This window comes from Pempheris klunzingeri, chromosome 6, assembly GCF_042242105.1.
Source record: "Pempheris klunzingeri isolate RE-2024b chromosome 6, fPemKlu1.hap1, whole genome shotgun sequence".
In the NCBI taxonomy this organism is placed as follows: Eukaryota; Metazoa; Chordata; class Actinopteri; order Acropomatiformes; family Pempheridae; genus Pempheris; species Pempheris klunzingeri.
The window spans coordinates 20,537,781-20,551,763 of NC_092017.1; the positions used below are offsets into that span (position 1 = coordinate 20,537,781).

General features: G+C 42.0%; 1 protein-coding gene across 2 annotated transcripts in view; it reads left to right on the forward strand.

Moving 5' to 3' along the window:
- Positions 1–13,983, forward strand: part of nek7 (NIMA-related kinase 7) — a 58,227-nt gene that overhangs the window by 24,795 nt on the left and 19,449 nt on the right. For both annotated transcript variants that reach the window (XR_011584365.1, XM_070832490.1), the window contains exons 3-7: positions 2,663–2,803; positions 3,558–3,620; positions 7,449–7,559; positions 11,264–11,372; positions 12,976–13,083. Coding sequence is in view for 1 of the 2 variants with exons in the window: in XM_070832490.1 (XP_070688591.1) it covers positions 2,663–2,803; positions 3,558–3,620; positions 7,449–7,559; positions 11,264–11,372; positions 12,976–13,083 (532 nt within the window). In the remaining variant the exon portion in view is untranslated. The remainder of the gene's footprint in view (positions 1–2,662; positions 2,804–3,557; positions 3,621–7,448; positions 7,560–11,263; positions 11,373–12,975; positions 13,084–13,983) is intronic.

Here is a 13,983-nt window from a genome sequence, read left to right on the forward strand (position 1 = left end):
CCGGGGCCACTGGCTGACATAATCCTGCCTGGCAGCCCGGCCCCTTGGCTGCCAAAAAAGCCGCCCTCCCTCCAGCCCTCTCTTCCGCCCTCGCACGGCCTCTGCTGCCACCCAGGGCGACTCCACATGGGGAGGTGCCCACTGTTAATCATGCCGGACAGTGTGCGATCTGACATGCAAATGTAGGTCATTGCATATGTAAATGTGTGATTACGGGGCTGGCATGCCAGGACACATTAGCAAGACTGTGCTCTCAGCAGGCGGTTGTCACAGCGCTTTAGAGGCTCATGCTAACATTTGTCAAGCTACCACGCAGCGAATGAAAGCAATGCCCTCTTGTCCTCTCTGTGTGTGTGTGTCTCTCTCTCTCTCTCTCTCTCCCTCTCTCATATATAAATATATATTGCACAAATACGTCTGTCACCATTATGACAAGTCACTGCACAATATGGCCACACTTTCGATGTCACACACCCTATAGATCTTTGTGTACAGTTGCATTTTGTGTCTCTCCTCTGTGCAAGGTAATTTTGTATCGTAAGTCCACAGTATTTCACTCCTGTTCTTGTTAAAGCATTCAGTGGTAGCTATTAGCAAAGCACTGAAGCATTTTTTAAGAGCTGCCATAATGTTGAACAATGGATTGTGGAGCAGTGTGTCATGCTCTCTGTCAGAGGGACTCTCAGACAGCTCGGGATGATGGTGGTGTCATGCTGAAAAATGCACACCTCCACAGTGTTAATTGGACAGGGCATCTAATTGGCTCACGCCTCTTCCTTTGGCTGTCAACTTAAAACTTTAAAAAAATGAAATGCTTTCATCCCGCCCCCTAGTAAGAAAAAAAAAAAAAAGAAAAAAAGATTCTGTTTGTAGTCGTGCTTCCCTTCACTATCTTTGTGTGTCTTTGTGCTTTACATAGTTATGGGTTAATCTTTGCTAGACATTATTCAGTCTTTGGGTTAGTTTTGTCAGCATACAGACAATTACCTGTGATGACAGCACTCCACTTTAGCAGTGTGACCGTAAAAAACACAGGGTTTTTATGTTTTAAACACGTTGTAAGGCATGATCACATAGTTTCTAAAGATATGTACACTAAAGCTGAAACTTCTGACATTTTTCATACTGAAAGTTTAGTTGATTCATTTAACAGATAATCATCAGATTGGTTAGTAATGAAAGTAATCATTAGTTGCTACCCTGCCAACAGTTGTTTTTCTTTTTCAGTATTGTTAGGGTGTTGGGTTTGTTATTTTTTCACTGCATTAAAATGTCTTCGTCTTCCTTTGTAGTGACTAGGCAGCTGAGGGAATCCTGTATAGCCTCAGGCCTGTGCTCATGTAACTCTGTCAAACTGCTTCACTTGCATTTTGCAGTTTGACAGAGTTACCACGAGTGTGATGACAGTCTCTTCTTGTGTGTTTTAGTGCTTAGGAGATTAATTTTTGACCTTCTCCCCTACTTTGTCTTCCTTCCCTCTGTCCTAAGTCACTTGCCCCTGAGCTGCTTCCACCGCCACATTGGCAGAAGCGCTGGTGACATGTGGCATTCTGATATCTGTCACCTTCTGTTTGCTCCCGCCTACGCCTTGTACAAGTTTACCAAAAGGCTGGAAAGGTCAAGCAGCCTGCTCTGTGCTTTTTTTCACACATCATATCCAAGGGGCTGATGCTGGTTTATTTTTTTTTTAATTGTGGAAGGTGAGCGTCTCAGCCTGCACGTCCAATCGTGTGGTGAGGAGAGGCGACGAGGAGTCCTGTAGTCTGTGGCCCAGTGCCAGACTGTCAGTGATATAACTTGGCAGACAAAGGAAGGAAGAGGGCTCTGGATTCCTGTGAACTTAAAAAGCTAGTTAAATGGAATGATAAGGTGCCTGCATTTATGTAATAGGATTTGTTATCCAACCCTGTAGGGAAATAGTTTTTTCACCTCTATTTCACGGAGGTCAGAGCCATAAAACGGCACTCATGAAGCCAAGGGTGATTCATTTTCCTGCCAAACAGATGGAAGGTATAATAACAAAGTTTAATTAATTACATAGGAACAGTGTAAATCTACATATAAAAATATGATAAGAAATTCAGAAGTTAAGGTCTGGTGCCAGCATGGCAGTGACTTCCAAAAAGTACCGCCAGGCACTGCATGATGCTGTCCTACTTACTGTAAAAATTAAGATCGGGTGACATGTTGACCTGCAACTTCTTTTGAGTTCACACGTTTGAATTGAGGAGGAAAAACACAAACCTCTAGGTGCTCTTTGGGTAGTTATTTAATAACAGAAAATAAGAACTTTCCTCCATCCATAGGCTTCAGTGAGGAGATGATGCTGCAGTTAAGTGTGTGCAGTGTGCACATTCCTCACTACCTCTCACAGCCTGACACATCAGCCTAATGCCAGTCAAATCATCAGCAGCCTAGAGCAGCCTCTCAGCAAAACAAACTACAGAAGCTGGGGCCTCACCACAGCTTCACCCACATCCTTCATCCCTCATCCTTTCCTCTTTTAGTAACATGGAGATAGTACATTTCAATGGTAAATACGTGATTACAGCAAAATGTCTGTAAATCATTTGCTGTTATTTGTTTTTTCCTCTTGAGACGTGTGTGTGCGTATGCTTTATGAAAAAGCACAAATGTTAATGGTTATTTTCTTTTCTTTCAGAAACCATTGCAACCAGATATGGGTCATAACTCACTGGCAAACTTCCAGATTGAGAAGAAGATTGGACGTGGGCAGTTCAGTGAGGTGTACCGGGCGAGATACCTGCTAGACAACACGTCAGTGGCCCTGAAGAAAGTCCAGGTGAGGCACATTAATACCTATTCCTCTGGACATCAAATATATTAAGCCAAAGTGAAATGTTTAACTATTTTTTTTGTCTCTAACAGCCTTTTGTCATTTATCATTATACTTTATTTGGTTTGGCAAACATAGTCATGCTTATGGGCAATTTAGCACTGCGAATTCACCTCACCTGCATGCAGGACATTCCTCTGTAGTATGAAGTCATGAATCCACACACTGGTATAGTTGATACACAACTCGATGTACTCAAGAAGATACGTTAGATTTGAAATAAATGTCAGAATGCTGAAATATGTAAGAGAAGAGTGAACAGATTCTCAGAGTTTTAAATGAAACAGTGGCTAAATACTGTTACATACATTATTTATATTTTTTGTCGTAATGCAGTAAGACAGTGAAGGCTAATCTCTCTTCATATGACTCAGTTCCTTTGGTGAATGTGCACACACACAGGTACATGCACACACACACTTATACAAACCATCAGGAGGATATGATACGCTGTATACACGTACACACACCTCACACACAACTTTCACAAGAATATGTGCGTGTAACTTAGATGTGAAACACCTGTAGTCACTCCAACGCCACCCTCTAGATAACAGCAACCATGTTTTCTGTTTTAGTGTTTTTTCCTATTTTCTACATCTCTCCATCTTACCATTTCTTGAATATGTCATAACACCCCTCTGTGGTCCTCTCCCTCCCTCTGCCTCTCTCTCTCTCTCCCCTTTTGATCTCTTGATAGATATTCGACTTGATGGATGCCAAAGCTCGGCAAGATTGCATCAAAGAGATAGATCTCCTTAAGGTAAAGAACCAGAGAAGAGGGAGACGGCGTCATGTGCTGCGCTCTGTTCTCTTAAGGTGCCTCAGCTGAGACCTTCCACCACAGGAAAACAATTGATCTGCACCAGACGGCTCAGTTTTGTGTGTTGGTGTGCGGGCACATGCACGCGTGTGTGCGCTTCCTTGCATGGTTATGAATGCAGAGGGGTGTTTGGGTATTTGCGTGCACAAGTGAGAAGATGAATGAGTATGTGTGTGTGTGGCTGCACACTACATGTGTGTTACTGTCTCCTTATGTCTGAGCTTGCGTGTGTGTGCAGGGGTGCACCAGTGTTATATCCCTCCAGGCTCACATTGACTCTTTTTTTATGCCAAAACTATTGTTTTGGTTTTTTTTCTTTTTAATTCTTTTGTAATGTTCATAGCCGGGCAACAGTGCATCAGCATGGAAATTTAGCAGTCTCCCTCATGTATCTCTTGATGTTTTACCTCCTCCCTTTCCTCTTTCTTGCTTTACTGTTTTTTTTCCGAGGGATGTGGTTTCATTTATCAAACTACCATAAACATGTGTCAGCTGGGTTCCTCTCAAATACTAATGAACAGACTAATGACAGCTTCAACATCTCCCCTTGTCTGCAAGATCCTAGATGTGTGTCAAAGTTGTGTGCGTTTGTGGTTTGATTGTCTGTGTGTGCGCATTCATACATTCCTGGTAGTGTTTCCCTCCATATATGAAGACCTTCTGCGCATGTGTGTGCACTTCAGGCAGTTTGTGCTCATACACACACTCAGACATACACATTAGGGAAAGAAAACAAAACCAATTAGTTTGTTTCAAACACATCAGCAAAGCTCCCGGGGCTCTTTGGGCCAATCAAAGACAACGATACTCAGATGCAGGCGAGATCCTGTAGAGAGCTGTAATCTGAGTAGCAGATCATTGACTTGACGGCACGAGACAGCAGGGTTTGTCTGGATCTGTATATCTGACCTCCTAAGAGAGGTCGGAACGGGGTTAAATGTCACACTCTGCTAGGTGACTATCTTTCTCATTTACCTCATGCATCTCCCACATTTCCTTTATTTCTCTCTCATTATATGGATCCTCTTCCTGGATCCCTGTGTTCTTTCCCTCCTCCTTTTCCCTTCTCTCTATACCTGTTTCACCCAGTTACCATGTCTTTCCATCCGTCCCTCTGCCTGTCCGTCTCCTTGTTCGTCTTCCCCCCCTCACAGCTCTTTCCTTCGTTCTTTTCATCCTGTAAGCTGATTGCTAGTGAACATGGAAGTTATGCCTGGCCCCGCACTGCCCAGCCAGCCTGATAATAAAGGGCTGAGTGTGAGAGAGAGACAGTCCTTCTGCCTTATCCCCCACTAGACAGGCCAACAGGAGACACAGCCAAATCAGAATAATGAGAGGCACACTGGCATGGACCGACTGGAATGACACACATACTGGAGCGTGATCACACACACACACACACACACACACACACACACACACACACCACAGTCATGTCTTTCAACAGTCTGCCTATTTGTTTGTTTGTCTGTCTGTGTTTGTGTCTGCTTATTCATCTGTATTTTCCTGTTCTGGCATGATGATTTCAACTTGAAAATCTCACTTCTCACTCAGTCCTTTTGTTTAAATCCTAGCTTATAGGAATGCTACTACAGAAATAGCCTGCTCACTGCCAGTCCGCTACTTTCACTATTCTTGAAATCCCACAGCTCAGTATTCCTCTCACTTGTGGTTACTATCAAGCCTGGATTGTATTCTGTAGACTAATGATCTGCCCTAATCAGCAGTGAAAAGCTGTAATGATGTCTGTGTGTTTGCTTCTGTGTTTTGTGCTTTATGTGTTTCATTACTATGTGTTGTGTGCATGTGCGTGCTTGTCTGGGTTCAGCATCTGATTAGATTATACCAGCAGTTTACTGACAAGCCAGAGAACTGGCAGCAGCTAGCTTCATTTGACCTCATACATGCACTGTAAATTAATTTTAATCTTTAAGTCTTATTATAAGGAATTTTTTTGCAAGTTTAGTACAGATTTAGTTTCTCCTCTAATGGACAAACAACGCAGAAATGCATATCTTCTGATTCTCTTAGTCAGTGAATTGAAAAATATCAATATGTTGCACAACACAAGGCTTGCATTTCTACTGATGATGGACATTAGAAACTACTTTTACTTCATCTAGAGATTAAGTAGATTAAAGTGTACAACTCTTGTCGTTCATATTCCTGCCAGGTACTTTCCTATGAGCATGCAGTTCCATTTATAAATACACAGTAAACTAATTTATTATCATGGGTAATTTTATAACATCCGATTGCATTAGTAAGTTTGTTATTCTTCTTTGAAACACATCATCAGCTCACCAAATGTATCGCGTAGGGTCTTGCATGATTAAGTAATTACACACGCTGGTGTGTAATTACATAATCATGCAAGACTGTGATATTTCCCAGTGAATGATTGTTGTATTGCAGTAGGCTCCCATCCATCATTTATATAAACATCTGCATGCGAATATATCTCTTCATTTCTCTGTATCCTCCGCCTGAGGTTCAATTTGTGGAAGAGGAGTGGGTTGGCATGGGGAGGGGGGGGGGGCTTGTCATCACTCCCTGGCTGTTCTACAGTGTGGAGCCGTGGAGAACTGCCACTCTGAGCCAAAAATACATCTGGCAAGAGAGGACAAGGGAGGGAGAAGGATAGATGGAGACATGAGGAAGGGAAAGAGAGAACGAATGAGAGAGGGGATTGTGGAGGGATGCAGAGACTGAGTGGAGAGTGTAGTGTTGCGTAGTGTACTGTACTGTGCTCTCCTTTCCCCTCTTCTCGGCATCATCCGGAGCATGAACATTTCTTTAATCACAGCAGAGAAAGCAGAGCGGAGCCGAGTGGAGGATGCATGTCACACTGCTCCGTCTGCTCGCATCACGCCCCCCCCCCCCCCCTTCCCCACCTCCTCTCCCTCGTTGACATTGCCACGCCATACAGCTCCATGTCTCCAACTCTCCACATATCACCATCTTCTCCCTTTTCCCTCCCCTGTTTCTCTAACTCTGCTCACCTTATTCCTCTCCTGCTCTTTTTTTCTCCCTCACCTTTGTTCTCTTTCTCTACCTCTTCACCCCACCCTGTCTCCATCATTCCTTTTGCTTGTCTGTGTCACTGTGTCATTTGTTTCTTTCCCTTCAGTGAACTTCCTCCCTCCCTCCCTCCCTCTCTTCCTCCCTCCCTCCACCTTTTCTCTTCTCTGCTCTGGATGGATAGAGACTTTTTGTTTACTACAGGGAATGCTGTTCCTGCCTTATTGACCAACCAACAGGAAGAAATCTCAGCCAGAGATGAGCCTGGGATGCTTGTTTTTCTGACTGCCAGCCATGTCAGCCTGTCAGGCGTGTGTGTGTGTGTGTGTGTGTGTGTGGGTGTGTGTGTGTGTGTGTCTCACACATGGGTTGTTGTCATCACAGACAGAGGGGTTTGTTGTGACATGTCACCCAGCTTTGTCACACTGGAGGACAAAACCGTCTCATTAGGTCCACACTTATCAAATATGGATTCCAAATATGGATTCAACTGTTTTGTTTTAATTGGTGGTGAAAGTACAGTGGATTCCCCAACTAATGACATAAACCTCTTTTATGTATTAGCTAATAAGGTTGTTTTGATATAAATTGTATAACAAGTTTGCAAGATGCTGCTTCTACGAGGAATGTTTTTCACTCTTGGATTAGGTTGTGTGACCATGGAAGCTTCTAATGTGACAAGTGGCACCAACATGTCTTCTGTTTGCTTTTGCTTTTTTTCAACTTTTTTTTTTCTTTCTCCCACAGCAATTGAACCACCCCAATGTGATAAAGTACCATGCGTCTTTTATTGAGGACAATGAGCTGAACATAGTCCTGGAACTAGCAGATGCAGGGGACCTCTCACGTATGATCAAGGTGAGGAATTCTTCACAACAGCAAACCCACTTGCTAACGTTTTCGCCAAGACTGCTGGAAGTGCAGCTGATTTGTTATAGTAGTAGTATATCTAATATTTGACCAAATAAATCAGTCTGACACCTTTAGTGTCAAAATGAATGCTAGTATGGAAGCAATAAACTGCTGATGTGGCCTTTTTATAACTAAAATAATGGTGGCAGGAGGTCTGTGGTTTGTGGTTGTTCTAGGAGTTTGACTACCTGGACACTGAGTCAGTCTGAATCATCCATTCTACACTGAAACCAAAAACTAACTCATACAAACCCCCATGCAAACCCTCTTTAATCTCAGAAGTTTGTGGTGACCTTCGCTTAGACTGAACGGGAAGTTGTTAAGAAGGAAGCAATGATTAATGGTCACGAAGTTCCAGCTTGTATTCTGTGTAGGGATATGTGAACAGATACTGAGCATAACTTATTTGGCTGCAATGTTATGTTTTATTCATATTTTTTACATATTAAATCTTGAGGTGAGCCACTTGTGACACAAGCTGTTGTTTGTAGTAATATTTTAATGAAGGATTTTGGGAAACTTGAGGTTTTCATTGTTTTGTTTTTCTGTTTTTATTTACATGTACACTCTTTTTGCTTCAACACTGGGCAAATAAACAGTATGCCAAGCTATTCATCTCAGCTAGATCTCCCTCCAGAAAAAGATGTAATAATTTTAGTGGTTCTATCCAGTAAAAGAAATGCTGAGCCAAAAAATTAGAATGAAGTATATAATCTAACATGGATGTGTTGAGTTGTCTGTGTCTTAAACCTAGATCAACAAGGTTCTTTGTGTAGCGGGATGTTGTTGTTGAAATTGGAGCAGAAGAGGGAACAAGGTTATTCAAAGTGGTAGCGATTTCATCCCAGGCTCACCCTGTTATACGTCTTTGAGTTAGACCAAACCCCGAGTTATTATAAAAACCTGCCAGTACAGCAAATTAGTGGTGTGCATGTAAAAAGCCTGGTCTTCTCCCATGCATAAATGATGCCGCAGCGTTGTATCGGCACAGCTCGACAAGCTGTTTGCAGTCATACTCAGCAGCTCCACATCCGCACAGTTCAACACAGCAAATTAGGAGAGGCGAGGATTAGCGGTACAAGAGAGTGAACATGGCAGGCTCATCACACACACATACACCAGTGATATATATCCAGACACACACACACACACACACACACAATACTTCTATATGGTATGCTGTGTAAGCAAAGAATGTGCAGACACAACCATAGAAATGCGCACACACACACACACACACACTCACGCAGATGTTCAGAGATTCACTTTACAAAGATGTATCACGGCAGCCTGAAGAGGTAAGATAACAAACCACTGAGCGCCACTGCTATCTTAGCTAAGCTACCGAGGATGCTGGGAGCATTCAGACTGTGTCATCTCCTTATGGCTGCTGACAACATACAGTCTTACACACAAGTGCACGCCTCTCCCTTGCACCATTTGTGTCCTGATCCGTTCTAAATGATTTGTTTTTCTAATGTAACAGTGGCAGTCCAGAGGTGCGTGCCATGGATTAGCCCCCCCCTTCTCCTTGGGCCGTAATGTGAAGTAAACACATTCGTACAGTGTGCCATATGTAAAACAGAACCCCCCCCCCCGCCACCCCTCCCCAATGCATGAATTTAACATTTTTTATTCTTTTTGATTTCTCTTCCTCCACGCCTCTCTCTCCTCCTTTCTCCCTCTCTCCCTCATTCTCTATTACTCACTCTCTGACCATCTCAGAATTCAAATGAAATCAAATGGTCCTTGATTTGCATGCACTTACAGAATATTGCATGTGCGGTGTTTGCTGTTAAAGGCAGGGAGAAGAGGGTGGTGGTGGTGTTGGTGGGCGTCTATGTGCTCCCCCATTGACATCAAACAGTCCTCTGATATGGAAATGGGAGGGCAAGGGAAGAATGGCTTCTCACTAAGGCTTTGTTTGGATGTAGGCCAAGGTCTATCCCTCCCTCTCTCCTTCTATCTTTTTCTACCCTTCTCTTTCTCTCACCTTCCTCCATTTTCTGTATCTCTTACCATCACCCACAAACTTTCCTTGTCCTTCCATTATAACCATCATATTTGCCATCTCCCCTTCTGTCTCTTTCTTCTCTATCATTCTGTCTTTCCTGTTCTCCCACACAGTGTTGAGTAGGGCTATGTACAGTAATTTTAATTGTCCTGTCCTTCCTCCCCTCCTTGACCCCTCAGAAGAGATGACAGGTTATTCTAATTCTATTGTAGATAAACCTACTCCCTATAGATCTACACAACCCTTTCACCAACCCAACCCTATGGCATCATTTCATATGTAGCCTCATTACGGGGACATACTGAAGAGAGGCAGGATAGGTTGAAACAGGAAAACTAGAAAGTAAATCCCACACAGACTTTCTCAAAATCATACTTGCCAGTAGTTCTAGCAACACTAGTTGGATCTTCATGATACTTGAAAACTCATGCATACAGACACAGGCATATGGTGGACAAAATAATAGGAATACCTTAGAATACAGTGAGGTTCTCCTATAGTAAATCTGTCAAAGCTAGTAATGTTCGTTGCAGAGGTTTTGTTTCAGCTAAGTATTCATGTTTTGGTTGCTGTCATGTTGCTTAGCAAATATCTCATGAGATGTGTGTTAGTCATTGTGGTGAGAGCATGCTTCATAACCACTTTTCTTCTTTGCCAATGTAGTTTTCCTCTTTGTGGCACACAGTACAAAAATACAGTACGTTGTGTGTCGAGACAAATAAATTTAAGCATTTATTCTGGTCAGAGATATTACTTTATTCATGTTTTAATGTCTAATTTAGCTTGTTACTTCACTGTTGATATCCTAGAAATGTGTGCTTATTGTAGGCAGATGGATAGATAGATGGATGAATGGATGACATTATTAATCCCTGAGTACTAGCTAGTTTACAGTAAGTTTTTCAAGGTGGGAGTCTCTGCTTGATGCTTGAATTGTAATTGCCATTCGCAAGACTCTCATCTAAGCTGGCTAGAGTCCAGGCTTTTCTTTGTTGCAAATTGAAGCATGAGGACACCCCATAAAATCTTGCTGTAGCCAGACTCTTAGATCTTCTAAGTCCTCCGCTCATCTGTTTGAGGAGGAGATCCTATCCTCACTTGTTGATTATTGTCACTATGGATCAATAAGACATTATGCCTAAGTTGAAGCTTTGTCATCATTGTGGCTTTTCTGGATATGAACCACACTCTTGATGATCCAGAACAACTTACCCAGCCCTCCAAAGTAAGTAAACTAAAAACAACTGGAACCTCTGTGCCACTAAAATCTGTACCTAACAAAAGAGCTGTGTGCCAGATGGGGGAATTTTGGAAGGTACCACAAATTTCTTTAAAATGCATGTGCTTTCCATTGTAGGCCATAGAGAAAATGAGACGGAGCTTGGTTAGGCAAGGGACAGACAGAGAGGAGAGTGGTCTGGGTTGCATTAACAGTGGAGTCAGAGCTGGGGACTGAGGCTGGAGATGGATGCTTCATAAACACACACAGACATAAACACTTCGCTACCCTTTTAAAATTGTATTCTGTGCCTCTTCCCATTCCTAATTGAATATTTTATTTGTTCCCTCTTCCAGGTATGCTAATGCTGCTTTGATTTTCTGATTTGGTATGTGTGTGCTTGTGTTTACTTTGCAGCACTTTAAGAAGCAGAGGAGGCTTATCCCAGAGAGAACGGTGTGGAAGTATTTTGTCCAGCTCTGCAGTGCGCTTGAACATATGCACTCTCGGAGAGTCATGCACAGAGGTAGCGTTGGTGTTCACACACATACTGTCCATAAACGTACAGTATACCTATGCACAAATGATTTATTATTACTTATTTGTTCATTATAACTATAAGATAATCTGCAGAATCTCTTCAGTCTGAACAAGTTTGTGCTTGTAAATTGAGCCACCATGAATGTTTTTGTTGAAATACTCACTGAGGGTACATACTAGTTAGAGAAACTTCTACAAACTGCTCACATATCTTTTTTTTTCCTCTCATTTACCTCTCATTAATGTTGTGACATTAACAAGAAAGGCAGTAGCACAAAACCAGTGGCTAGTTTTCCAAAGCAAGTTTAAGCAAACCACAGAGCACTGTGATTAATTATGTAAATACTTTCTTAAAGCAAAGGACCAATTAGAAACTCTTACATTAGACCTTGAAAACACATTATTACACTGTCGCATTATCTAGCTTGCCTTTGTTTTTCATTACGTGATGAAAATGAACTTGCAAAGACATTGAAAAAGTGAAACCCTATCACAGTCACTAAGCCTGGACAATGTTTTGTCAAAAGACATTTTATATTAATTGATAATCATTTCTGTTGTGTTGTGATGCCGCACTAGTGCAAAGATATATGAGAAGAGGCACCCTTAATAGGTTCCCAAAACATAATTTGCTTTCAACCGCATCACCATAAAACAGTAGCAAAAATGAAGGTGCTGAGTTTTTAGTTGTGGTGAATTATCTATCTCAAACAAGTTTCAAGTCTCTGCAAGTAAATTTTTAATCTCCTACTAAATTGAACTGAAACCAATGGAAAAAGGGAAAATCTACATTTCCTAGTCAAGTGAGTAAAACATACAAAACGTGTAGTACGGTCCTCCTAAATCCTTCAAATGTGGATAAAAACAGAACATAAAATCAGCGAATTATCATCAGTGTGAACGACCTTGTTGCATGTGACAGAAGGCTTAAGTATAGGTGTTAAACAACACAGAGACCAGAGAACACAGTGTTTATGGGCACACATGCTTTCAGTACGGCCCAGTCAAATCAAGTCCTGGATTCATGCACACGCACACACACACACACACACACACACACACACACACACACACACACACACACACACACACACACACACACACACACACACACAAAACTCAACTACAGGTGGTGTACTTCCGTTGGACTGACTCTGATTAGGGCACAGGGACACTAATGAACCCTGAGCTCTGGTCTTTAATGACCACTTAGCAGAGACCGCCTACCCAAAAGCCGCTTACAATTATATCGGAGCAGTAAATTTCAAAGGCTGACGCGGGTCACATTAACATTACTAAAGAAACTACTAAAGAAAAAGCTACAGAATTGCCAACATCCACATTAACTGAAATGAATATATCAATACTACACTTTATACATGTAATACAGTCAAAGACCAAAAACAAAACTTTCACAAGTGAATCTCCTTCACAGTGGACATGAACTATTTTTGTTTATTATCATATCTCCATCTCCATAAGCACTGTCATTAGACATTAAATTAGACATTTAAATTGTCATTTTGATTTTTCTGTGCGACCAGTCACCATATATCCTCTTTTCTCCTCTCCACACGTCTCCACTCCAGATATCAAGCCAGCCAATGTATTCATCACAGCTACAGGAGTAGTGAAACTAGGAGACTTGGGATTGGGACGATTCTTCAGCTCCAAAACAACCGCTGCTCACTCGCTAGGTAATTTACAACAGTCTGTACATATGTGGATACACACACACTCTCCACTTATGAACACTCAAATGCAGACACGTACACACAACAGCCTCCAGTAATCACCCAGTGTTGGATGTGTTTCATTAGGCATGGTGAGCCCAGAGCCATGTGTCATATAGGCCACGGCTGTGCCCAGCTCCTTCATAGACCACTTAGCCACTTCCTGTTGCCTTGACCTTTAAACCTAACACAGATGAGGACTGGGCAGAGGCCTTTGACACACAGCTCTGATTGTGACTGTGTGCCATAAAACAAGCCAGCCAACTTTACAATCAGGGTTATTGTTGGCATTGATGGGTGTGTTTGTCACTTGTAGGAAATAAAATCACATAACATTATTCTTTTCTTTAAAGAAATCAGATTTGCAGCCCAACATTGCCACAATATTTAAGACTCAGTTTAAGACCTGCCACAAAAAATAAGTGTGCTGAACCTGAGACTGTACAAACTTACAAACAGAATGGTACCACATGTTTAAATGCATTCTTTAACGCATAGGGGGTTTAATGACTATGGGCCCTGTACTGTAAATCTTTAGGAGCGAAGCCCATAACTCTAAGAGTGGAGTGAAACAACATTCAAGTGATTATTGATTTCCACAGAAATAGACATAGACATTTGTACCTCTTCAAGCTATGTCCTTTCAGTGAAAACCTGTAGCTTGCCTCACTTTACTGGAGACATGGGGTTTAACACAAATACACATACATACACACATCTACCCCAGTTCAAAGGTGTCCTAGTGTTTAAAACACAAGAGTACCTATTAACAATTTGTTAAAAGCCTGTTCCTACCAGCCTTCATCACTTTGCCCAATTGTTGAAGTCTCTCCACTCCTGTGCCTTTTTGTTGTTTGTCATTGC